The sequence below is a fragment of the Canis lupus genome, chromosome 19 (assembly GCF_003254725.2).
Source record: "Canis lupus dingo isolate Sandy chromosome 19, ASM325472v2, whole genome shotgun sequence".
In the NCBI taxonomy this organism is placed as follows: Eukaryota; Metazoa; Chordata; class Mammalia; order Carnivora; family Canidae; genus Canis; species Canis lupus.
Genome location: NC_064261.1, coordinates 3,479,719 through 3,505,578, shown reverse-complemented (window position 1 = coordinate 3,505,578; position 25,860 = coordinate 3,479,719). Strand labels below are relative to the sequence as shown.

The 25,860-nt window shown below is 49.8% G+C and overlaps 1 protein-coding gene across 1 annotated transcript in view; it reads right to left on the bottom strand.

Moving 5' to 3' along the window:
* Positions 1–7,230: 7,230 nt before the first annotated feature.
* Positions 7,231–25,860, bottom strand: part of SETD7 (SET domain containing 7, histone lysine methyltransferase) — a 50,806-nt gene continuing 32,176 nt past the window's right edge. Inside the window, exons 5-8 of the mRNA XM_025462307.3 lie at positions 23,972–24,053; positions 21,212–21,329; positions 17,144–17,301; positions 7,231–12,814 (exon numbers count right to left, since the gene is read on the bottom strand). Coding sequence (XP_025318092.1) covers positions 12,634–12,814; positions 17,144–17,301; positions 21,212–21,329; positions 23,972–24,053 — 539 coding nt within the window. The 3' untranslated portion in view covers positions 7,231–12,633. The remainder of the gene's footprint in view (positions 12,815–17,143; positions 17,302–21,211; positions 21,330–23,971; positions 24,054–25,860) is intronic.

Sequence of the window (25,860 nt, the reverse complement as noted above, 5' to 3'; positions counted from 1 at the left end):
CCGGGGAGAGGGCATGTGGCTTGGGGTGGAGACAGAGACAGAAGGTAGTCTGCAAGTGGTCACCCCATCCTTGCAGTTGTTTACACCAAAATTCAGCGTTGGCCTCGACTCCTAACCTCCCAGTGTGTCAGCATGTCATTCTGTCCTGTCATTGGACACGTGAGGCTTTGGCCACCTGGGCTACAACTCCTGGAGACAGCAAACGGCTCATGCCTCCTAATGCGCAGCAACCAGCTTCTTCGTCCACGGCCCTTGCAGGCTCTTGCCCGGCAGGCTGCTGTCCCCCGGGGCAGCTGAAGGCGCCCCTCCTGCCCTCCCGAGCTGCTGAAATTACCCAAAGTAGTCAGTCCCAGGGCTGCTCACCCTGCCTGGCCTGTTCCTTCCCCCCAAATCATGATAGAGGTCCCTGTCCACCGTCTTCCCTGCTCCCTTGGGCCTGGCAGTGATCCTTCCCGCTGTGGGGTCTCCCCAGCAGCGCCTGCGCCACGGGGTGCCCTCCTGCTCCCTTGGGAGCTGTGAGTAACCAACTGTCTTTCTTTTCTCTTCTTTTTATTTTTAATTTAATTTAATTTAATTTAATTTTAAGATTTTATTTATTTATTCATGAGAGACACAGAGAAAGACAGGCAGAGACACAGGCAGAGGGAGAAGCAGGCCCCATGCAGGGAGCCCAAAGTGGGACTCGATCCCGGGACTCCAGGATCACACCCTGGGCCAAAGACAAAGGCTAAACCATTGAGCCACCCAGGGATCCCTTTTCTCTTCTTTTTAAAACATTTTATTTATTCACGAGACACAGAGAGAGAGAGAGAGACCCAGGCAGAGGGAGAAGCAGGCTCCCTGCAGGGAGCCCGACGGGGGACTCGATCCCAAGACCCCGGGGTCACGCCCTGACCACTGGGCCACCCAAGCCTCCCAACCATCTTTCAGTGGCGCTTGTCTCCTGACGTGCCGGCCTCACTGTACCCAAATAATAATAAAATATACCTTGGAAGACAACCCCATGTCTTGTCTCTACAAGTCCTGTTGTCTTTGGCCTTATGGGATGTCTGAGACTCAATCCCTCATCCCGTCCCTTCTGTTCCCCTCCACCGTCATCTAGTTCTTCCTGCTGTCACCTGGCCCCACACTCGCTGCAGTCTGTTCCCCACCTGTTAGCGGCCAGAGCCATAGAGTCCTCTTGTAGCAGGTCTAACCGCTCTCTGCCCAGGGTACTCCAGTGGATGGACTAACAACAATGACGATCTGAAGTGTTTCTGGAATCTGTAGGAAACTAAGTTACACAAAGCTGGTTTGTTTCTAAAAACAGCAAAAAGTCTTTCAGGGCATCTAGCGATTTCCCATCACACTCCAGGTTAATCCACAAAGTCCTTCATGTGGCTTTGAGGCCCCAGGGATCTGGGTTCCTGCTCTTGCGTCAAGCTGTGCACCCCATCCTGCCCTTGCCATCCACCCTGGCCTCCTGGCTGCCCTTGGACACTCCACTCAAATTCCCACCTCAGGCCTTGGCTCCTTGCAGCACCCCCGGTGCCTGGAAACTTCCCCCAGGCCCTCTGGTTTGTGCTCTGCCTTCCTTGGCGAGGCCTCCCCGATCTCTCTTGCCCCATCTGGCCCCTGCACCCCTCTTTCCAGACTCCTTCCCCCTCCCCTGTCCTGCAGCAGCACTTCCTGCACAGATGGCCCTTCCCTGCCCAGGGTCCCCACACACGGAGGCTCCACGGGCAGGGACTTGTTATTGTTCACGGCCGAGCTGTTCATGTCCTGGAATCATGACCCTTCGATGGCAAAGCTTAAGAAACCAATGTTGAACAGCTGAGCAAACAGAGCATGAGCCTTAAAATAAAGACACCCTAGCCCAGTCATTGTTACTTCCAATCTTGGGAGCCTGGTTGTATGCATCGGGTCGGATGCCCTTGCTGCTCCCCGAAAGCCTGTCACTGAGAAGGGAGCGGGAATGTGCAGTCTAGACAAGGGGGCCTGAGAGGGCAGGTCCTGAAGAGTCAGCTGAGCTTCCCGGGCAGGGCCTCGGCTGTGCCTGGAAGCTTCCAAAGCAGTAGGGCCCCCGCGGGTCAAACACAATCTTTTTTTTTTTTTTTTACAAAACTCGTAAGATTTACGAATTTACGAATAAAGAAACTGAGGCACAGAGGAGTTATGTCACACAGGGCACGACGGAGTCGGGTGATTGCCAAGGTTCTGTTCACCACTGCGATCTACTGTCTCCCGGGCCCTGTTCGCTCAGTTTCCTGTGGGCTTGCTCCACAGCTGGTGAAGACCCACCAGCGAATGAAGCAGGTGACACCCACGCCACCTGGAGCCCACGGCATCACCGACGACCGTGTTACATGGTAGGATGGGGACAGTGGGATGCAGAGAAGAGAAAGGATGGTAAACTGCTTTGGGGAGTCTCGGGGGGAACAGGGGGTTGCAGGTGGGTGGCCAGGGAAGGCCTCTTTCAGTGAAGGCTTGAGGGAGGGAGGGAGCCAGGCTGCTATCTGGGAGGAGGACATGCACAGGTCCCTAAGGGAAGAGAGCCCCGTACTTCAAAAGAGGGAGGTGCATGGGATCCCCCGGTGGCTCAGCAGTTTGGTGTCTGCCTTCGGCCGAGGGCGTGACCCTAGAGTCCTGGGATCGAGTCCCACGTCGGGCTCCCTGCATGGAGCCTGCTTCTCCCTCTGCCTGTGTCTCTGCCTCTCTCTGTGTCTCTCATGAATAATTAAATAAATAAATAAATAAATAATCTTTAAAAAACAAAAGAGGGAGGTGCAGGTGTCTGCGGTGGAGGAGGGAACAGGGAGGGAGCATAGCATGCATCACTCCGTCTTTTCAGTTCCAAAGCAACCCTGTGCAGGTGGTTTTATCCACGTTTGCTAGAGTGCGACTGGAAACCCAACGTCACCTGTGGCAAAGCCGATAAAACCACTCCGACTGAAAAGCAAACATTCCAATAAAAAAAAATGGGCAGAAGACCTAAATAGACATTCCTCCAAAGAAGACACCCAGATGGCCAACAGACACAGGAAAACATGCTCAGCATCACCAAGCAGCGGGGAAATACAAATCAAAACCACAATGAGCCATCGCCTCACACCTACCAGGAGGGCTTGTCTCAGAAAAGATGAGAAAAAACCAACCGTGGTCAAGGATGCGGAGAAAAGAAAACCCTTGGGCCCTGTGCGAAGGTCAAGGCCGCAGCCGCCGTGGAATGCGGTACGGAAATTCCTCAAAGGATTGCACTGGAATTACCAAGTGATCTAGCAATTCCACTTCTGAGTATTTATCTGAAGAAAACCAAAACGCTAATTTGAAAAGACACATGAAAAAAAAAAAAAAAGAAAAGAAAAGACGTATGCACCCCCCTGCTCATTCCAGCATCGTTTGCCAGAGCCAGGATGCGGAAACCCCTACGTGTTCACAGGTTGCTGAATGGACGACGGAGAGGAGGGATGCGGACACAGTGGGACACTACTCGGCCATGACCAAGAGTGGAGTCCCGCCACGTGTGACAACGGGGATGGCCCCGGGGGTATTAGGTGAAGGGACCTAAGTCAGGCAGAGAGAGACAAATACCGTATGATTTCACTTACGTATAGAATCTAAAAAATCAAGCCAGACCACACACACACATGCCCAACACAAACAAGCAAAATGGAAACAGACTCACAAATACAGGGAACAAACTAGTCGTTGCCAGAAGGGAGAGGGGAAGGGATGGGGGAAAATAGGAAAAACCAAAAGTACAAAGCAAAAGACCGGTCTGACTGTAGAGCCTTCTAGCACATGCCCCAACCCCCCGCCCCCCAGGTCCCACCAAGGCCAGGCAGGAAGGTGAAGCCTGGCCACCGATGGGCCTTCATGGGGTGGAGGTGCGGAACGAGCCGGGATGGAGAAGCTGCAACTGAAATCCAGGCAGGCGGGAGTGGGAGTCCTGGCTGGGCAGAAAAAGGTGGGAAGCAGGTCTGGATGTCCCACCGACTGGCTCGGAGGAGGGGACCGTGGCGGACTGGTTGGCCAAGCAAATGATCAAGGGAAGGGAGGACGCCTTCCATGACTATCACTCAATTAAGACTAAAGTCACTTGGGGATCCCCGGGTGGCTCAGCGGTTTAGCATCTGCCTTCTGCCCAGGGCCTGATCCTGGAGTCCTGGGATCGAGTCCCCGTCGGGCTCCCTGCATGGAAACTGCTTTTCCCTCTGCCCCTCTGTCTCTCTGTGTCTCTCATGAATAAATAAATGAAATCTTTTTTTTAAATAAATAAAATCTTAAAAAAAAAGACTAAAGTCACTTAACATCTCTGTGCCTCAGTTTCCCCTTCTGTAAAATGGGATAATAGCAGCACCTGTATTACCCGGCGGTTAAGAAATCATCTAAATATCTAAACCCGCCTTGTGAACTCTACCCAAATGAATCTTCGTAGAAACCCTCCCACTCCCACCACTTGAGAATTCTCTAAATGGATGTGAATTAATTTTTAAAAAATCCACTTATTTATTTAAAGAGTCGAACCTCCTTTCTTTTCTGAAGGAAATAAAACCCTGGGTTGCAGATGAGGCACATGCTGTGGGGGGTCAGCCCAACTGTCATTTCTCCTTTCTTCTTGCTGGGAAAACCCCAGCGTGGTTCCGGCCACCCACGCTTCTCCACACAGCCCTGTGCCTCCCTCAGAGAGTCATGGCACCCCACAGCCCTTGCCAGTGATTTGCTTAGATTTCCTCAGTGGTAGAGAGGAGACCCCTCTCTCCATGCACCGGATGGTGGGTGTGATGTCCCGGACTGCAGCAGCCATGCTATGAGTGTGAGGGGGGCCGGCCCCTGGGGGCGAGCCTGACCGCAGAGCCAGAGATGGAAGGACCTGGCGGGGCTGCTGCCTCAACAGCTCCAGGGCCATCCAGTGTCCCATTCTGTGGGGGTCTTATTATGTGAGCTGATGAATCTTTAGTGCTTAGGCCCTACTGAGTTGGGTTTTCGTGGCCTGAAGCTGGAAGCATTCTGCTACCTTGAAGTAAAGACCTAGTGGTCAGCTAGAGAAATCCATTCATCTTTTTCTATTTTTTTTCATCTTTTTCCATGTACACGATAAGAAGCAAGCTCTGATGTCAAAACCATGGCTTTAGGTTTTCAACAAAGCAACAAAATGTTAAGAAAAATATCCACCACCAATACATTGCTGCAGAGTTAGCACTATCCTTTTATGGCAAAGGCAATACTTGTTTTCTAAAATAGCTTTGGGGCAGAGCTTCCTTATTGAACCACCGCACAGCAGTTGGATGCTGAGCTGAAGTCAGACGTCGGGCACAGGGGCAGCTGGGTGCCTCAGTCATTTAGTGTATGGCTTCGGCTCAGGCCATGATCCCGGGGTCCCAGGATGGAGTCCTGGAGCCGGCTTCTCCCTCTGCCTCCGAAGCTCCTCCCTCTTGTGCTTCTTTTTTTTCCCCACGATTCTCTAAATAGAATCGTGAAAAAAATGTTGAGCACAGCATAAAATCCTTCTGGATGACTTCTCCAACTCTGGAGATGGCCACTGAAATAATTTCGAGTTTATTATGAACCAGGAAGTGGAACAGTCTGGAACATTAAAACCTAAAGACAGAGATTTAGTGAGAGGCATATGTGCGACGATTCCTGAGACTAAAATAATTCGGTCTTGGGGCACCGGGGTGGCTCAGTGGTTGAGCATCTCCCTTGGGCTCAGGGCATGATCCCTGGGGTCCTGGGATCGAGTCCTGTATCTGGTCCCTCTTCTCCCTCTGCCTGTGTCTCTGCCTCTCTGTGTGCGTCTCTCATGAATAAATAAAATCTTTAAAAATAAAATAATTTGGTCTCAATCTTCCTCACCTTAGCTTATCCTACCCCCCTTGACTCCACACCAGTTTTGAGGTCTGAAAAGTTGCCAGATGCTTTGCTTTTGAGACTGTAGCTTCTCAGGCTTACCCCATTTGCATTAAAATTTTAATCTCACCCCCCTCTATCTCCCTCAGGGAGCAAGAATACTAATATTGTGTGTCGGTAGGTAAGACTCTGCCTTAAAGATCCACATACGGATGTGTCCCCATCCAAGTGATGAAGCCGATCCAGCGTCAGTTTGGATTTAGTCATCTTCCTTGCTTCCCTTTCCTTCCTTGGATGGAAGGAAGTGTGATAAAATCAAAGACTGAGGGATCCCTGGGTGGCGCAGCGGTTTGGCGCCTGCCTTTGGCCCAGGGCGCGATCCTGGAGACCCGGGATCGATTCCCACGTCAGGCTCCCGGTGCATGGAGCCTGCTTCTCCCTCTGCCTGTGTCTCTGCCTCTCTCTCTCTCTCTGTGACTATCATAAATAAATAAAAATTAAAAAAAAAATCAAAGACTGAGGGAGGGAGGGAGGGAGGGAGGGAGGGAGGGTAAAGCAGGAGGTCCCACGGATGCTTCCCCTGCTTGATGCCCAAATGTGCCTCCCTTAGCAACTCCTGGCTTCCTGGGATCCCCCACTCTGGGTCCCTGGGCACGGGGTGCGGCTGGTCGCAAAGTACCATTTTTACATATCTGGGAACGTGGTAGGGGTGAGTTTGGGAACGTCAGCTGTGATCTGGGGAGGAATAAAGGAGTCCCGGTGTCCTCAGCTCAAAGCTGTCCTAAGATTGCCAAAATCTACCACGTTTAATAAAATTCCCATTATCTTCTTTAAACCATGAGCTGAAGCTTCCCATCCTTCAGCTATTTCCCCGGTCACTTCACTTACATTCAATACCCTTAACATTTATGTAATCCACTAGACCCTTTGGGCTGATGTTGATAATTCTTTTGGATTCACAAGTATATGTGGAGTCATGCTAAATAAATATAAAGCTCCCAGCCATCCCAGACCCCTCCCCTCCTCACACCTCCTCTCTTCTCCTGCTTTGAAAATGGTAAATAGCTAATAACATTTTAAAACAACTCAAAATGTAAAGCTTGCTTAGTAATTTAAACATATAGGTAAACATGTCATAATGGGGCGCCCGGGTGGCTAAGCTGGCTAAGTGTCTAGACGCCTTTGCTCAGATTATGATCTCAGGGTCCTGGGATGGAGCCCCTGAGCCAGGCTCCTCACTCAGGGGGAGTTTGCTTCTCCCTCCCCCCCTGCCCTCCCCCCCATCCCGGCCCCGCTCATTCTCTTAGATGGATAAACCTTTAAAAAAAAAAAATCTAAAAAAAAAGAAAAAGAAAGTCACTGCCTTTCTGCCCTAAATGACCAAAGGAAGACAACGACAGATGATTGTATATTTTGTTTAATACTTGCATTGTTTCTATAGCGCAATTATAGCAATCTTTAAATTTACTTTTCATTACAAATATTTGTCAAGTTTTGTTTCAGAAACATTTTTCCTACTTTCTTGCACATGCACCCAGACACACTACAAAAAACTCATTCATAACACAGTAAGGGCAAACATTATTCATGTAAACATCTTTCATTAATTTCCCATAATTTAAAAAAATCATAGAATCATAGATATTGAATAAGGCTCATAGATTTAGTTCAGATTCCACGAAAGACCAATCTTTTGTTAACTGTGATGGGGTTAACTTTTGGTTGCAATAAATGCTGAAAGCACACCCCTAGGTTCCAATCCTTAAACATACCTCACAACCTAATAAATGCATTTCAGGATAAAAAGAGAACATAGAAAACCCAGGAGGAAACCTTTTGAAGGAGGGAGCTCAGACCACGAACCTAATTTCCTCAATGATAAGCAGGCATTACACATCCCTGTGGTTTCCCAAGACAAGAACTGAGGTTAATTAATAGTAACCCAAAATGTAACCGAGTCGCTATGTTAAGATACATTGGCATGTGTGTACATATTGCTAGTATACACAGTGAAAATTTGTCATTATTTATCATTTCATTATATCCAGGACCAAAGCAGAGGGGAAAAAAAAAAACCAAACCAAATCAAACCAAAAAAAAAAAAAACCCAAAAAAACCAAAAAGCCCCAAAACAACCCAGTCAAGTTGCATACCATTATAGAGGAGTGTTCTAGTAACGTAAGAGTCAGGAGAGTTGGGAGGTATGTCCCAGAGATGTGATTGGTCTTGATATTAAAACGACTTCTAACAACAGTGTGTAAAGTCACAGACAGAGGAAGCAAGGATCTGCGTTATCCGAGGACGTCTCTCTCTGGTTGGAAGTTTGGTGCTTCGGTGCATAGTCTCCCAGAGCTGAGACAGGAAATGGACTGTGCTGAGAAATGGGCCCCTTGCCAGCTGCGCCGTCCCCCTTCCTCTGGGTGAGGCGGAGGTCAGGAGGCAGGGCCTGCTGGCAAGACCGTGAAGTTCCACCCCGGGGTCTGAACCCCAACTCCACTGAGGGCAGCCTCCCTGACACGTGTGGCTAGGCAGTAGGGTGGCGGTGGAGGGCGGCCTGCAGACCCAGCTCCGGGTTCACGCGGCCACATCTGGCTTCTGATTCTGCTGCCCTGCAAAGAAATTGTGCTCTGGATAACTGCACCAGTGTCTCTAATGCCTCTGATTCACTCGCGGGCCCTCGGAGGCCGGAGTGATGTCACGTAAAGGTGGACACACCTCCACGAGCACCTAACTTACACCAGGAAGCGGCTTGAGGCACTGGGGAAGCCTACCAGCTCTCTCCGGGTCAGGTGCAACAACGCACGGAAGTTGCCGTGAGTCAGAGTCATGTGTAGGCTTTTTGATTTTTAAAAATCACAATTGATCTTGCATTGTATATCTCAATAGACTCAGAGAGTTCTCACCAAAAATTTCGTTAATTTGTTTAAATAGCACTGGAATAATTCAACTTCATTTAAATATATTCATTCTACCATGAAAATATTTCATACAAACATCTATTTACATACAAACACATTAAAATTTGTGAAAAGGGTTTCCGTCCCTGTGGTATTTGTATGGCTTGAAATCGTTTCATTGCTTTGAATATGTATGCACACATTTGGCAAAACAAAACTAGTAGAATTTAGTATCTTTAAAATTAAAAAAAAAAAAAAAGTGACACCAAGGCTCCGAATTCCAGAAGGGAAAGGTCAAAGAGAAAACCACCGAGTCAAGGGACCTCAAGTAGATGTAAATTCAAGATTATTTTGCGAACCTTTGATCTGTGGCAAAGAAACGTCACAACGATCAGTCTTGCAACATAGTTTTGCTTGTTTTTTTTTTTTTTCTTTTTTTTTTTTAAAGAAAAAAGAGGCCTGGGTTCTAAACCACTACTCGTAAGACACAAACTTGAGGCAACGGTTTTCAAAACAAGGCGAAACGGAAACATCTACCTTCTTGGAAGATCTTAAATGCACTTTGCAGTGAGTGACTTAAAATTTTACGTATTAAAGGAAAGTTTCTAAAGTGCCACGTACTGTCTCACGGAGAAGCCAACCCTTGAATTCACTGCTCACACTTCCTGCCATTTTAATGGTTCCATGTCATCAGTGGTTACACCGGCCCCCGCGTTGGCCCTTCTAGGTTGTGGGTGACCAGGAAATTGGTTTTTTCAAGTGTGAAGAACCCCCGGGGGGCAGGTACATTTAACACAAGCACCCCCCCGCCCCATGGGGTTCAAAGAGGTCTTGAAAAACGAATTTCCGGCCTCATTTCTTAGGGCGACCAGGAGGAAGGTTAAAGGAAGAACAGCCACCGCGCACCTCAGGCCCCCGCCTTGGCCTCTTCACGTCAGGCCTCCCCACGTCCTGCTCTGCGGCAGGAACCCGGGCCTCTCCCCCTCGCTGCCCAGAAGCCACCCGAGGGTCCCTATGGGGACACGCTCCCATGGAGGACTTCCCCTTCCCGACCCTAACTCGAGCTAACGTGTTGTCGCAGGGCAGCTGCTCAGGAAAGATCGAGGCTCGCAGGGCTGGCCTGGGCAGCCATTCCCTCTCCACTCCCTACCACAGGGCCCTTGCTCAGGTCACCAGGCTCGTGACCCCTTCCCTTCCGCCACCACGTAAAGCTGCTGTCACATGAGACACCCCGAGGCCTTCCCTGCCGGGCGAGGGTGAACAAGGCCCTTCCCTCCTCGCCACGATACCTCACGGGCCCCTCGATGTCCTGACCTACCTGCGGGATGCGGGGACTCTCGGGGTCCCCCCTCCCCACCCCGGGGTCCTGTCTGTGACAAGGCCTTCCACCCGGGAGTGTGTGAGGGGGGACACAGGGTGGAGGCACGAGTCCACATGGGGAGGAGAGCCACACAGGCCAGGGACGGAGGGGGCGGAGGGCATCACGACGTCAGCATTGTCACCCCCAGAGGGAGAGGACAGAGAGATGGGGCGGGAGAAAGAAAAGCCCAGAAGGCACAAACAGAGAGGCGGGGGCAGGGGGGCTGTCTCCTCTGACTTGTCTGAAGGTCACACACACTGCTGGGGTTCAGACCGAGAGCCGTCCTTCACCGTCTAACCTGCAGACGCACCGGCTGGTTCACTCCTACCTACAACTCTTAGATCCCTTGTAGCCAAAGAAAGACAAGAAGGAAAGGCGGATGGATTCCATCCGAGTGGGGTGATCAGAGCGACCCCCCGGGACGGAAGTCACCCCCCACCGCAGCCTCGGCAGGAACATCCCCGCCGCTGGGGCAGCGCCACCTGCCCCGGCCTCACGAGCCAAGGGCCTGGGGCCACCGGAAGCCGTCCTGCTCCTGAAGACGCTCAGCCGCTCGCCTTGGGACGCGCTTGACCGGAAGCCCCGCCAGCAGCCGAGCCCCGCCGGGCCGCCGTCACAGTTCACGGACCGTCTCTCTCTCCAGAATGAGGCCCTCCTGTCCTGCTGCGCGGCCATCGCACACCCCGCCCGGTGCCCCCTGCAGCCCTGACAACTCCCCACGTGGGAACCATGGGCTCCCCCCGCCCCCCGGCTGCACCCCTTGGCCTGGCCTTGTGCGGCGGTCGCTGCTGAAGACAGGGGCTCCGGGAAGCCTGGGCCTGCAAAGGAGGGAAGACCGTCCCGGTCTCCAGGGCGGCCCTGTGGGCCCAGGGGCCACCTGAGCGGGGCAGCCCCGGATCAAGCACTTTGGTTAAAGTCTTCCGAAGATCGACGTGTACCTGCCCAGAACCAGCAAACTTCCTGCCTGCCCGTTTCCTTACTGGTCTCGCTCCCAGCAAGCGATCCCCGCTTGGCCAGAGCTCCCCGGCGGCCGCGGCTTGGGAGGCTCTCGCTTTCAAGACCCAAGTGGCTCGGGCGACAGGTGCCACCCCTGGCAGCTGCGGGTGGGAGCAACTGGCTCTGTCCACAGCTCCCGGCGGCCTTGTCAAGGCATCGGAAGAAGACATGGCCACGGCACGTGGGGAGGGCGCTTACAGAAGCCCCAGACTCTCAGACTCCGTTCAGAGCAATCCCAGATACGTCACACACCTAACTAGCTAAACTAAAAAAACGGGTTTTCTCCTGATTTTTGCAGTTGTGATTACACATGGCTTGCAAAAGGGCTGAAATGCTATTGACACCGTTGCTTGCAAACTACACAGGTGTTGCTCTTAATTCACGAGGCCTTGAAGCAGGTTAGTGCTTTGAGATTACAATAATGAAGAGTTGGCAGCGGTAAGGTTTGGTTTGCACCTAGTGATCGGTATGTCTCTCCTAACAGTAGCGATTAACCCCCCCAACCCCAACTTTTCAATTCTGCGTTAGAATCCTAGTTTGCGATTTGACTTTTGAATTCAATGCACTGCGCCACAAGCCAGACTGCTCTAGGTTATGTACATTTAGTGTGTACCCGAGGAGAAGAAATTACTAGCACTAATTGAAGATATTGCAAAATTGCCACGGTTACTGCTTAGAAATACTAATTTCCTTCTCTCCTTTCTTAAAAGTATATATTACAACTCTCCCATAACTTAATGCACGCAAAGTAAATTCATCTCTTCTCACATCTTAAAGCAAAGGTATCTTTGTTTACATGCGAGAATAATAGTTCTATAATAATACCCCGGCCCTATGAGCCAGTTCTTTATATTAGGACATAATAATGAAACAATGATCATAGAAAGAGCCAGAGAGACCTACACACTGGCACGGACACGAAATCCATTTGGAAGTTTTTCTTCTCTTGTAAAAGACAGATCTAAGAGAATGGGACCGAGGGGTGAAATGGGTTGAAAAGTGGGGTTCTGTTCGCTGGGGGAAAAAAAAAAAACGAAGCCATTCTATTGCAAGATACAGATCAAAGGTTAAAAGGCGAATTATACTACATTTAGAGAATAAAAATGTAGTAATTCTCTACCCTCCGTACGGCGCGTACGAAAGTGTGAAAACACACTTTACGTCGACCGTAGGGAAAGAACACCGTGGAAAAACCACGGCTAAAAAATGACCGAAAAGCCCCCTTTCCCTTTTTTTTTTTTTCAGTCTAATCATTTGGCATCTGAGCGTGGTACAGATTTAGACTTGAACCACCCAAGAACATCACGCCGTCTGTGTCAAGTGTTCGACAATACCTCTCGGTAGGACGCTGCTGCGAGGCTAGCTAATTTTAAATCTGGCATGAGTAATACAGTCAAACCTAGTTAGTATGCGAGAGAAAGTCGTTGCTAACGCAGAGTGAGAGGATGTGATGTCACAGCACGAGCAGTCCCTGGTTGTCCCGTTGTCGGAAAACGTAGTGCATAGATCCGAGTTTCTAGTCGGGGTCTCCAAAGCCCAGGGCGGAGCCTTTCACTTCTGCTGGGTGGCCTGGAAGGCCTTCAGCTCCACCTGGTACCACTCGGGGGCTTCAGGCCCGCTCTTCCCCGGGGGGCTGTGGTCATAGCCGTAGGCAACCGTGAGCTCCTCGTCCGCCTCCACGGCTCGGAGTGTGCGGATGCACTTGATGGGCCCGAAACGAGGGTGCACAAACCTAGACATGGAGAGCGCACGGTCACTGCAGGGTCTCAGGGAGCTTAGAGGCAAAGCCTGGGGGTGGGGGGGGAGGGGAGGGGGAGGGATCACCGGGAGCCCTTCCCGGGGCGCCACCGTCCACCACATCCAGGGCGGCCTGCAGGGGGGCCAGCACCAGCTCCACCTGGGCGCTGCCCATCGAGGCGCAGGTCGGCCCCCCCCACACCTGCTGGCTTGGGGCCTGCCCTTCAGCACCTGTGGGTGATTCATACGCACTGTGCCCCCTGCCTCGTTGACCATACAGGGCACTCTGTATTTAGGATCCCACGGGCACGGGCAACAACAGAAACCTATGCCTCGTGAGCGACTGGATCCAGCGGAGCCGGTCCACACTCCAGCTCCTCTGGCCCGCAGCGTCGGGTCACCGGGCTGCACCTGTGGGCACGGCTTCACCAGGGCGCTTTGGGAGGTTGAAGGAAGAGCCCCCTGGATTTTCAAAAGCAAAGAACTCTGTGCTCTGCCCTATACCCACAGAGGAAGCATTTATCATCCTCTGGCATAAAAGTAGATGAAGATTCCTTTCCAGGAGCGAAGCCTAGACCTAACCTCTCTGCCAACCTGCTTTTTAAATATTTCCCTGTGAAGCACCTTGCGAAGGGAGCAGCCACAGCACCCTGGAACCCGAGGCAGGGCTGGCGCTAGGCCTGTTCCTCCGCCAGAGGCTCCCGGCCTGGCTCCCCCCTACAACCCCTGCCCGGAGAATAGCAGATAAATGAGGAACAATGGCTTTAGCTCACCTGCCAGCTTCTGAACCCCCAAACGGGCCCGTGTAAGGCATGGCCAGAAAGAAATTCGCTTTATCTCTATATGCATCTGATCAAGTCAATCTCATTCATTTATAAAGTCACATTTTGAGCAAAGGACATTGAGACGCTGCAGGAGAAGTTTCCAGGCCCTGAGTTAGATCGGCACATGGGCCGTGACAGTGAGTACATGGCTGGTTCCTACTGTTGGTGGTGGGGGAGGAGCGTGTCTGTGGCTTAAGGACAAAGGACCAAACAAGCTTGCCCGCACCCCAGGGGGCGTCTGTGTCCACCTCACTTGGGTGTCATCTTGCCTGGAAAGGACACGTGACTTGGGATCAGAGACTCTGGTGTGAACCCCGGATCCACGCACTATGACCGCCCCGTCTGGGAAGGCTCACTTCCGTCTCCCCGAATCCCACTTTCCTCACCTGCAGGTTCACGACAATCCGAGCAATCCCAGTCGTGGAAGAGGTGTCACTGGGAGAGACAGGGCCCCACAGGTGAAGCACCTCACACGGTGCCTGGCACGAAGCCAGGACTCAGTTTCTCCTAGTGGCCACGCGTGCACATGTGCGTGCGAGCGGGCATGCGCACAGACTCCTCACGCTGTGCTGCTCCATCACACACATCCGCGAATCAGGGATTCGGGAATTCCTAATTAAAAATCACAATTCTGGGGGGCGCCTGGGCGGCTCAGTGGTTGAGCCTCCACCTTTGGCTCGCGCTGTGATCCCGGGGTCCTGGGATCGAGTCCTGTTCCTTGCAGGGAACCAGCTTTTCCCTCTTCCTCTCTCTGTGCCTCTCGTGAATCAATAAAATCTTAAAAAAACAAAACAAAACACAACTCTTTGTCTCTAAATTAAAAACATTTAAAAAAAGATTTTATTTATTTATCCACGAGAGACGCAGAGAGAGAGAGAGGCAGGGACACAGGCAGAGGGAGAAGCAGGCTCCATGCAGGGGGCCTAATGTGGGACTCGATCCCAGGACCCCGGGGTCACGCCCTGGGCCGAAGGCAGGCGCTGAATCGCTGGGCCACCCAGGGATCCCTCTAAATTAAAATACTGCATTAAAAGATAATCCCCCTGAATGGAGCTGTAGCTAATCTTCTCGTATACTGACGAAATTCCGTAGAAGCCTGCTTGTGCTTCTGGTATAATCCTCTTTTACGGGCAGCTTCCTGCTTATCGTCATTATCTTCAGAGTAGAAAAAGGACAGACTGCAAAGAAACAACCCAATCTCAGGTGCTCATTCTCCCCGGTGGCCCTAGGGCACGGCCACTAGGAACACCTGGCCGCCGTGGCTGCGAGGTCCGCGTGTCCAGTCACACCTGGGGCGGCAGTCCCTGTCTGCTCGCCCACTCGGCATTTTGCGCCGGGCGGCAGCTTCTATGGGGACATCGCTGGGCTGATGTCCAAGTGCGCATGATCACACCAATGACGGTCCAAGCAAAAGAATGCCATGACTTGGTATCTGAATTTTACATTTTACTGTATTTTCAGGGTAGTCTTCCTATTTTTCCCCAATAACTAACTGTTCGCATTGGGCTGGAAGGAAATAACCCTGAGGGGTGCAGGGACTTGGTTTTGCACAGACGGCTCCCCTCCCTCGTCTCCTTGTGCGCCCTTCTCTTTGGTGAGAAAAAAACAGATCCTTGCAATGAAATCATAGAACTAATCTGGCTGAAAAGAGTAGTCTAAGTAGGTTTGTCACTGTTAGCACCGCTTTAAAGGGTAGTTGGTAATGGGGATCCCCGGGAGGCTCAGGGGGCTCAGCACCTGCCTTCGGCCCAGGGCGTGATCCTGGAGACTTGGGATCGAGTCCCCCGTCGGGCTCCCTGCACGGAGCCTGCTTCTCCCTCTGCCTGTGTCTCCGTCTGTCTCTCTCTCTCTGCCTCTCATGAATAAATAAATAAAATCTTAAAATAAAATAAAGGGTGGTTGGTCAGCTGCGTGCAGCCTGGAACGATGCTCTGGCCTAATTCACGGTGGCCACGAAGGCCTTGGAGTTAGGACCAGTGTCGGTCTCGTTTGGCACGACACATGTCCTTTGCCATCTCGACCTGCCCTTTAAACAGAGGTCGTAGCTTCAGTCCTTGCTGCCGGCTGCCGAGGAGAGCAACTCACTGCCCGAACAATCTCCAAGGCGTCTCAGGGACGCGAGAAGGGACATGCACAGCCTGGTCATTTTCCTACAGATTCACCGTGCGCGATCTGATCCTGCTTCTGTTAACGAGCGACAGACGGAGGGACGGCAGGCTGCAACCAAGCAGAAAAGGTTGCACGCAGCCACCTGGGGGTGCCTGGCATTTTCGGGCTGAGCTAAGGGGATCGGTGACGACGGGACGAGGCATGCAAACCGTACCCTTCAAGAACAGATCCTGGACTTTGGGAGGAGACCATCCAGGGGACATATATGAAAACTCCTAAAATATTTGTGGGGCCACTGTGTTGAAGACAGATTGGCAGAGTGCGTAGGGAAATAACGGGGGCACAGGATGTTAGGGGCGTTACGGAGAAAGCCATTGGGCTCCCTCCACGGAAAGAACACTTTAACCATCAGAGCCCGAAAGCTAATTTCATGATATCTATTTCAGTTTGTCCCGATAGCTGCCTTCGTGCACAACAGGAAGCTCCCCATCAATGGAGGTTTACAACAAGTTTGGGATCAGCGAGCAGTTGGAAGGGGAGGCTCATACTCTAGGAGGTAGGACTACTGGACTTTTTAAAATGACCGCATTGTCGAGATGTGATTCATATACCCTGGGATTCACTCACTGGAAGTGGACAGTTCAGGGGGGTTCAGGTGGGCAACCATCACCACTGCCTAGTTTTTAGCAGACTGCGCCACCCTCAAAAGAAACCCCATTCTTGTTGGCCATCAGCCCCATTTCCCTGGGGAAACCACAGATCTGTACCCTGTCTCTGTGAATCCCACGGTGACGGGCAAGTCCTATCAACGGGATCATACACCGTGGGGTCTTAGGCGGTTGGTGCCTTGCGCTCAGCGTAACGTTTTCAAGGCTCGTCCTCGCTGTTGCATGGGACAGTATTTCTTTCCTCTTTATTGTTGAGTAATGGGGACTCTTGATTTTATCGGTCTTTTCCAACACCAAGACCTCATGCTCTAGGTTAGCATCTTATTTTCTTCCTTCCTTTCACGTAAAACACTTCACTCTTCTCCCTCATGCAGAATAATTTTAGTTTTTCTAATATTTCAAATAACACCACCCTTCATTTTCCAGAGACCAGGACAAAAAAAGCACCAACGACACAGCAACCACAAAGGGTCCTATTTCCACAGCATTTCTACTCTTCTAAGCCCTTTGGCACCTGTGAGCCTACCAAGGCCAGAGAAGGGGCTGTTGGGATTCTTGAGTCTCAGGTCATAACTGTGAAGCCCCCGGGGAGAGGAGCCTCGGGGACTCGGAGCGAGTGGCCATCCTGGGTGCTGGATCACAGCTTTGACATGCCCTCCCCAGTCGCAGGGCCCGGGCGGTTGGGGCCCAGGTCCGGCCTGGGCAGCTCGGTGTCATACTCACATGTCGTAGATGCAGTTAGGAGTGAAGGAGTGATTTGCCTTGTGTCCCAAGGAGGCACAGTACTTGGACACGTGGTTGTAGGGCTCAGGCACATCAATGACCGTTTCTTCATCGAGGGAGAGGGTGTTTCCATTAAGGGCCCAGTCCCTGTTGTCAACCTGCAGAACACGAGAAAGCAAACATGAGAGGGGGCCCTTCTCCCCACACCTCAGAGAACACCAGCAGTACGAACTCATTTATCCTTCCATTTCACGTACATGAAAAAAACCCACGGCAGCCCTCTGGCCGTCGATGGTGAGAGCCAGGTGGGGGAGCACCAGCCAGCTCCACGTGTTAGGTACGGAGTTCAGCTCCCCTCACATGAAATGAAGGACTTAGAGTCTCTTACAAAGACACACGAAAATATAACCAGGTAGCCCTAGGTTGTTTCTTTCTTCAGGCTAAGGCCTGTCACCTCGAAAGCCCTCCAACACCAAACTCAAATGTTTACACGTCTGTTTTTTTATTTTTTTATTTTTATTTTTTTTAACTATTAGTCTTCTTTTTAAAGTTTTATTTACTTACTTATTTATTTATTTATTTATTTATTTATTTATTTATTTATTTATTTATGATAGTCACACACAGAGAGAGGCAGAGACATAGGCAGAGGGAGAAGCAGGCTCCATGTACCGGGAGCCCAACGTGGGATTCGATCCCGGGTCTCCAGGATCGCGCCCTGGGCCAAAGGCAGGCGCTAAACCACTGCGCTACCCAGGGATCCCTTTATTTATTTATTTATTTTATGATAGACATAGAGAGACAGAGAGAGAGGCAGAGACACAGGAGGAGGGAGAAGCAGGCTCCATGCCGGGAGCCTGACGTGGGACTCGATCCCGGGACTCCAGGACTGCGCCTTGGGCCGAAGGCAGGCGCTAAACCGCTGAGCCACCCAGGGATCCCCTGATTGTTTTTTTAAATAGTCCAAACAGGAATGCCCAGAAGGTTCAGCGGTTGAGCATCTGCCTTTGGTTCAAGGCGTGACCCTGGGGTCCCGGGATCGAGTCCCATGTCAGGCTCCCTGCATGGAGCCTGCTTCTCCCTCTGCCTGTGTCTCTGCCTCTCTCTGTGAGTCTCATGAATAAATAAATACAATCTTTGAAAAAAAAGTAATAAAAAAAAATAAAATAGTCCAAAGCAAGCAGAGTGTCAGCCACTTAGGGCCTGCTTTCCCCGGGACACCTGACGGCACATCTGCTAGCAGGTTAGATACAGCCCAGAGCCAGAAAGGCCCCAGGCTGCCTCTGTCCTTTGGAGCACTCTGGGCCAGAGACTCCTCACTGTAGGATGGTCCCCTCAGATGCACAAGCGCCCTCTCTTTCCTGGGAGCTCCCTGCCCCCCTCTTGCTCTGGATGGTGGCCCCTGTGCCAGGGCTGTCATCCCCTCTCTTGCTGCCCCATCCAAGCGCTGCCCGGCATCAGGGGAGCCTGTGGGGTGCTCCTGCCTCCTGTGGTTGTAGCTGCTCCTCAGATCAACCCCCAAATCCCTTTGACCCCCCTCCCTTTGTGAAGAAGACGAGGCAACAGAAAAACAAAAATAAGAACATCAACGGGAACCAGGCCACAGCGTCACCAGTTACCACTGCGCTTTCTTGGCTACAATGGGACTCTGCAGTGCGCTAACAGGCTTCCCTTCTCCAAACCACTTGCCCACTCCAGCCCACACCCCAGGATCTGGTGATGTCAGCAGAGCAGTTTTTTGGAGCAAGCAGGATTACATTAAAAACAATTTCTTTAAAGATTGTATTTATTATTTTAGAGAGAGAGAGAGCGCAGAGGGAAGAGCAGAGGGAGAGGGACGGGCCAACCCTGCACTGAGCACAGAGTCCCACTGGGTCCTCAATCCCACGACCCTAAGATCCCGACCTCAGCTGGAACCAAGAGCCGGGTGCTTACCCGACTGAGCCACCTGGGTGCCCCTCGGATCACACTTTTATTTTATTTATTTATTTATTTATTTATTTATTTATTTATTCATTCATTCATTCATTCATTCATTTATTTACTATTTTTATTTACTATTATTTATTTATTTTATTATTTTTTTCAGATCACACTTTTATTTTTATTTATTTATTTATTTTTAAAATTTATTTATTTTATTATTATTATTATTTTTTTTTCGGATCACACTTTTATATAGAACTGTTGACTCCCAGAGGTAAGCTGCCTCTCCTGTCCCTAAATGAAAACGATGCTCTTACTTGTATCTGATATTCATTCAACAAATATTTGCTGAGTGCCTATCATACTCCAGGCACTGTTCTAGGTGCAAGGGATACAGCAGGGGTGGGAGTGAAAAAAAATCTTCTTGGGTCTTAATATCCCAGGCCTGTCATAGGATACTGATGTTTGGCACTTGGTGCCATCTACCTTATGTTGCCGTTAGCTGTGTGTTTTTATTATATCCTTACAGGATCTAAAGATTTATTTATTACGTTAGAGAGCGGGGGTGGGGAGAGGCAAAGGGAGAAGGAGAGAGAGGGTCTCCAGCAGACTCCCTACTGAGCCTGATGCAGGGCTCGATCCCACAACCCTGAGATCAGGACCTGCACCAAACAGGAGTCCGGCTGACTGCACCACCCAGGCGTCCCTCCCCAATGAGATCTAAATGCCATGAGGGCAAAGACGGTGCCTCATTCACGTCCACAGCACAGCACAGCAGGAGTTTCACCCCGAGCCCGATTCTGCTACTTGGAATCCTGCTTGTACGCTGCTAGTTCCTGTATTTGTGACCTTGGACAAGTGGCTCACCCGTTCTGGGCTTCTGTTTTGTCTTCTGTAAAATATTAGAATTAATAGACTGCGTGGCAATAGTCTGAGCCACCTTGCATACGCTGAACCGGACTGCCAGGTGGCCAACCCGAGGCCTGGCAGTCACCAGGGGGTACTGAGTTTGGGTGCCAAGCCATCTCTGTCTGTACGATGCCCCTGAAGGGGCAAAAACTGCATTGTTTCACGGCATTTCCCCCTTAGCATCCCTTTGCAGTAAGTGAAAAGGGGGGGACCTGACTGAGGGATATGAGCAACACGCCCAGGTCCCATACGCATAATGCAAGTGAGCCCAGATGGAGACTACAAGCCAGGCTCAAGCGGCGGCCTTCTTGTCCTCAAGCGGACGTGTCAGGAAGGTAATTGTGACGCGAAGAAGCGAAAACAAAAAACACCTATGAATTCTGGAAAACATAACAAAGATTGTATTTTAAAGGCAAGAGGTGATGATTCTTAGCTTTTTATTTTTAGCTTTTTTTTTTTGGCAATAGAAGCCTTCCTGGCTGGATGTAGGCTACTGTAGGACTTTTGCACAAACAGAAGTAGGAGGCCTTCTTAGGAAGCACCCTGTGCAAGGTCATAAATTAATTACTGACAGAGTCCAGTTGGATCTCCATTTTTTTCAGACACTGGGTGTAGACAGTACAAAGCAATTGCTGTCTCGTTGACGGGTGCCTCCCATTCTCTATAAGATAGCTGTGAAACCTAAAAGAGACCCCAGAGAGTTCCCCTGTTCCTCCGGCCACGTGAGGCTGCAATGAGAAGAGAGCCCTTTATGAACCGGGAAGCGGTTTCTGACCAGATACCAATTCTGCTGATACACTGATCTTGAACTTCCAGCCTCCAGAACTGTGAGAAATAAATTTCTGTTGCTTATACGTCACCCAGTGTATTTTTAAGATTTTATATATTTATTTGAGAGAGAGAGACAGAACACAAATGGGGGTGGGGAGGGGCAGAGGAGGGGGAGACGCAGATTCCTTGCAGAGCAGGGCTTCCCAATGCAGGACTCGATCCCAGGACCCCGGGATCATGACCTGAGCCCAAGGCAGATGCTTAACCAACTAAGCCACCCAGTGTATGGTATTTTTGCTACAGCAAAGACTGCGATAAGACATTATCCCATCAATGTTACAAAAAAAGACTTTATTCTTCATACTTCTAGTGAATATGAAAGTAAAGGGGCTAACAGGAAAATGAAGAGTGTTTGAAACCGAGCCCTTTAACCAATCCATTTTCCACCTCCACCCCACTCACCTCTTGGTGTGTGATTCGGACTCCGTTATAAAAAGACATAACAGTATTAGGTCCCACCGCTACCTTTGAAAACAGTCCTTCTCCAGCACTGGAAATGAGAGATTCAGCAACATAAACCCTAAATAGAAAAAAGAGTCAAATAATGGTTCTTTTGGTTTGATCCGTCACTCTTTACATCAACCACCAGAATACCAGTAAGGCGACTGAACACAAAGCATCAGTTCATAGGAATCCCACGAGGAAGGAAAGAAGGAAGAAAAGTTAAATCACAATATTTGGCACTGAAAATGGAAGAATTAGTACTCACGTATCTTTTCAGAGTGGTGTTTAAAATCTGCTCGCTAATATGGGGATTATTATATAGAACAGCATGGGTGTGAACTGTGCGGGTCCATTTAGATGCAATTTTTCAAATGTCATTGTCTTATGACTTTCTTTTCTCTCTCTTTTTTTAAGGTTTTATTTTAATTTGATTTAATTTAATTTTATTATTTTATTTTATTTTATTTTTTTTAGGTTTTATTTTTAAGTAATCTCTCCACCCAACGCGGGTCTCCAACTCACAACCTCAAGATCAAGAGTTGCGCGCTCTATTGGCTGAGCCAGACAGGCACCCCCTCCCCCCATGACTTTCTTAACATTTTCTTTTGTCTTGCTGACTTTATTGTAAGAATACAGTGTATAAAACGAATCACATACAAAATGTGTGTTAATCAACTGTTTATGTGATCGGTGAGGCTTCCAGTCAACAGGAGGCTCTTAGAAGTTATGTTTTTGGGGAATCAAAAGTTAAATGTGGATTGTCAACTGCATGGGGCCAGGGAGGGGGTCGTGGTTTCACTGTATTCATAAAGCAACTCAGTGTTTGATATAAGGTTTTATATTTTTTTAAATTATGTTTTCAGTTAATGAGTAGTTTCACTGTCTTCCTGGACAAGTAAAACATTTCCAAGATAATTAAAGCTGTACCCGAGTCTGTCAATGCCAAATAGGAGGGGAGGACCGTTTTAATTAAGCCCGAAGATGAATCTTTCACATTAAAGAGTGACAAACAGTAAGACATATCCAGTAAGCACTTCCCAACAAAAGAGTTTATAACGGGTCTACCAACTATGGCCCCTGGGCCAAATCTGGCAGCTGCACATTTTTGTAAATAGAGATTTATGGAACACAGCCACACCTATTTATTTAGTGTCTATGGCTGCTTTGGCTTGCAGAAGTAGAGCTGAGCAGTTGCAGTAGAGACCCACAGAGCCTGAAATATTTACAATGTGGCTCTTTACAGAAAAAGTTTGCCAATCCCTGGTTTACAAGAAAACAGCACTCCATGATCACTGAACTGGATTTACTAGGCCAGCACATGCCCCTTCAACAACTATTTCAGTTCTTTGGGCACTAAGATGTAATGACTCTGGTGGAACTGGGCATCCTTAGTTTTTATTACATGGATCCTATGCCTATTTTATTTTTATTTGTTTATTTTTAAAGATTTTATTTATTTACTCATGAGAGACACAGGGAGAGAGGCAGAGGCACAGGCAGAGGGAGAAGCAGGCTCCCTGTGGGGAGCCTGATGCGGGACTCGATCCCAGGACCCAGATCACGCCCTGAGCTTAAGGCAGATGCTCAACCGCTGAGCCACCCGGGTGCCCCTAAACCACCGCTAGTTTTGAGGGTCCCATTGTACAGCATCATCACAACAACAGTAGCAAAAAAGACTGATAAATGTGAAAATCGTGCTACTGTGCTTCCCTCTGTAAATGGAGCAGAGCTTTGTATCCGGAAAGAGGGCATGCATTCATTGGGATGCTGTGGTGTGCGTCCTGTCAGTTCAACCAGGGAAGAGGCCTATTTTTCAGGTGGAAACAGAAGAAAAAGTGAAGGAAGTCCTTCTTTTTATTTTATATATTCATGAAAGACAGAGAGAGAGAGAGAAGCAGGCTCCACGCAGGGAGCCCAACGTGGGACTCGATCCGGGGACTCCAGGATCATGCCCTGGGCTAAAGGCAGGTGCTAAACCACTGAGCCACCCAGGGATTCCCAGGTGGAAGTCCTCCTTTGTGATCCATGCTTACAAAGAGCGAGGCAGAGAGAAAACCAACTGCAGGTGGCACTCTTCCGCACGAACAGGCCAGTTGCTAGGGGAGGAGGGTACCAGGGAAAGTCATACCAACGACCAAGGAGGGAGGCCTGGAGTCCGGAGAAGAGGAAATGGAACGGGCCTGGGCACTTGGGGAGCCAGCTCATAGAATCAGAAGCCTGTCACTTGTGAGCTGGAATGTTTTCAGGCTTCTTACCGTCTTTCGTTCACACCTGTTCTCCCTTAGTGACTAAAGGCTGTGGTCCAGACCCCCTCAGCTGGGCTGGTGAGGGAGGCATCCTGGTTCCTGCCCAGGCTAGAGCCTTACGGAGTAACATTCGAGGTGCTCCCCTAGAGGCCAGCATGTGGCTGTAGCTTCAGCTGCACCAGGGCCCCCAAGAAAGGGGACATCTGGGCAGGGCCTAGTGGCTGCCTGGCCCGACGGCGCTTTAGATGTAGACGTTTCCTTCTGGGACGGACACCTGGCTGCTCTGTGCTTTACAGGTGGGAGAAACTCTCACCGGGACAGATTCTAAATAAGCATAAAAACACTCTTCATCAGGATATATGAACATTTTTTTTTCTGCTCAGAGAGCCACAGAGGAGAATTAGTTTCCACCATTCGGGCTATTTGACTTCCCATAACAATGCCATTCAAACCACAAGGAAAAAAAAATTACCTCTCTGACTCATATGGGTCCGGAAGAAGAACACTGGTAGAAATGCAAGATGAAGTCGATTTATCAAAGTGGTACACGGAGCCTGAAAAGCAAACGGAACAAATCTCAGTCTAGAGATTACAGTTAGGGAAGGGCTTTCACAGCATCTCTTTCTACTCCTGGCACAGAAGGAGTTTAGGTGATGAAAAATGCCACTCAGGTTACACCAACTAGAATAAATTCTTCAATACAAACGAATGGTTGTTAGATTTGCCTTTGAGTTTTATTTTTAGGTCTTCATGAGCAGCCATCAGACCTATGCCTCAAAAATCCCATTTTTGCTTTTGAGTTTTCTTTATTCAAACGGTTTACAAAATGCTCGTGTGATTACAGTTTTTAATCAAGAACATGCTTTGTCATGAAATTTTGAGAGCTCTCTGGTCAGACCGGGTTGGAGGATGGTTTTAAAATGTTCTTGTAAAAAAAATAAAAATTAAAAAAAATAAATAAAATGTTCTTGTAAAAAAAATGTAAAAAAAATAAAAATAAAAATAAAAAATTGAAGTGAAAAAAAATGTTCTCGTGGGCAGGCGGCAGGGTGGGGTGGGGGGTACTCAGCAGTTTAATGCCGCCTTCAGCCCAGGGCATGATCCTGGAGACCCGGGATCGAGTCCCACATCGGGCTCCCTGCATGGAGCCTGCTTCTCCCTCTTCCTGTGTCTCTGCGTTTCTTTCTCTCTGTGTCTCTCATGAATAAATAAACTTGAAAATCTTCAAAAAAATAAAAAAAAAATAAAATTCTCTTGTGGTTTCCTTCCTACTAGAAGCAGTCCATAGACTCCAGCCATCCAGCCCTGGCAGTTGTCCCCTTCGCTAAAAATAAACACTCGCCTCACCAGAATTAGGAACAGAACTGCTTTTGATAAAGCAAAAACAAAGTCTTCTTATTTCTATCAAGGTGGTTCAGAAGCCAATTAGTAATTCATTCTACCCACTAAAGTATACAACCGCTCTAGAATTCACACTGGTTCTCTGCAAAGGATTAGCCCCTGAGAATCCTCCCAGGGCGCAGTGACGACGTCGGGTGCTCCAACGCCTAATAAGTAAAGAAAGATATTTTATTTTATTTTTTAAAATATTTTATTTATTTATTCATGAAAGACACAGAGAGAGAGAGAGGCAGAGACACAGGCAGAAGGAGAAGCAGGCTCCATGCAGGGAGCCCGACGTGGGACTTGATCCCGGGTCTCCAGGATCACACCCCGGGCTGAAGGCAGCGCTAAACCCCTGAGCCACCCGGGCTGCCCCAAGAAACATATTTTAGAATCAAAGGGCTTTACTCCTGCAAATTCTTTCAGGCACCAAGGCACCACAGATAATCCCATTAAGCAGCTCCTCCGTGGTTACGAGGTCCTCCTTCTGGCGTTTGTTAGATATAGTCACAAAACCCAAATGGATGTGTCAAACTAAAAGTGAAAAAGCAATCCAAATCAGTCTGCTGGGAAACAGACCGTTTGTGTATTTGAAAGAGAATCTCGCTCAGGAAACTGGTTTTCTAGAACATGAAGAACTGAGAGGCCCAAGGGGCCCGGGAGGAGCCCAGAGCCTGGCAAGGGTTGGAAGCCATATAACCCTCAGCCAGAGGGACAGAGCGGGCGGTGGGGGGTGCCTGGGGCTCTAGAGCTGGGCTCGCCCCATGGAAGCTGGGGTGCTGGGGGGTACTTCGTGGCGGGAGATGCCATCAGGACAGAGGCCACTGCTGGAGACGCTGCTGGACACACAGAGGCAGCTCCGACTCCTTCCCTTGTCGTGCCCCTGGCTGGGGCCTCCCTGTGGCCAAACGTAGACGGGAGCCTGGGCCATGCAGCCTGCAAGACGCAGCAGCCCCCGCCACAAAAGCACGGCGGGAG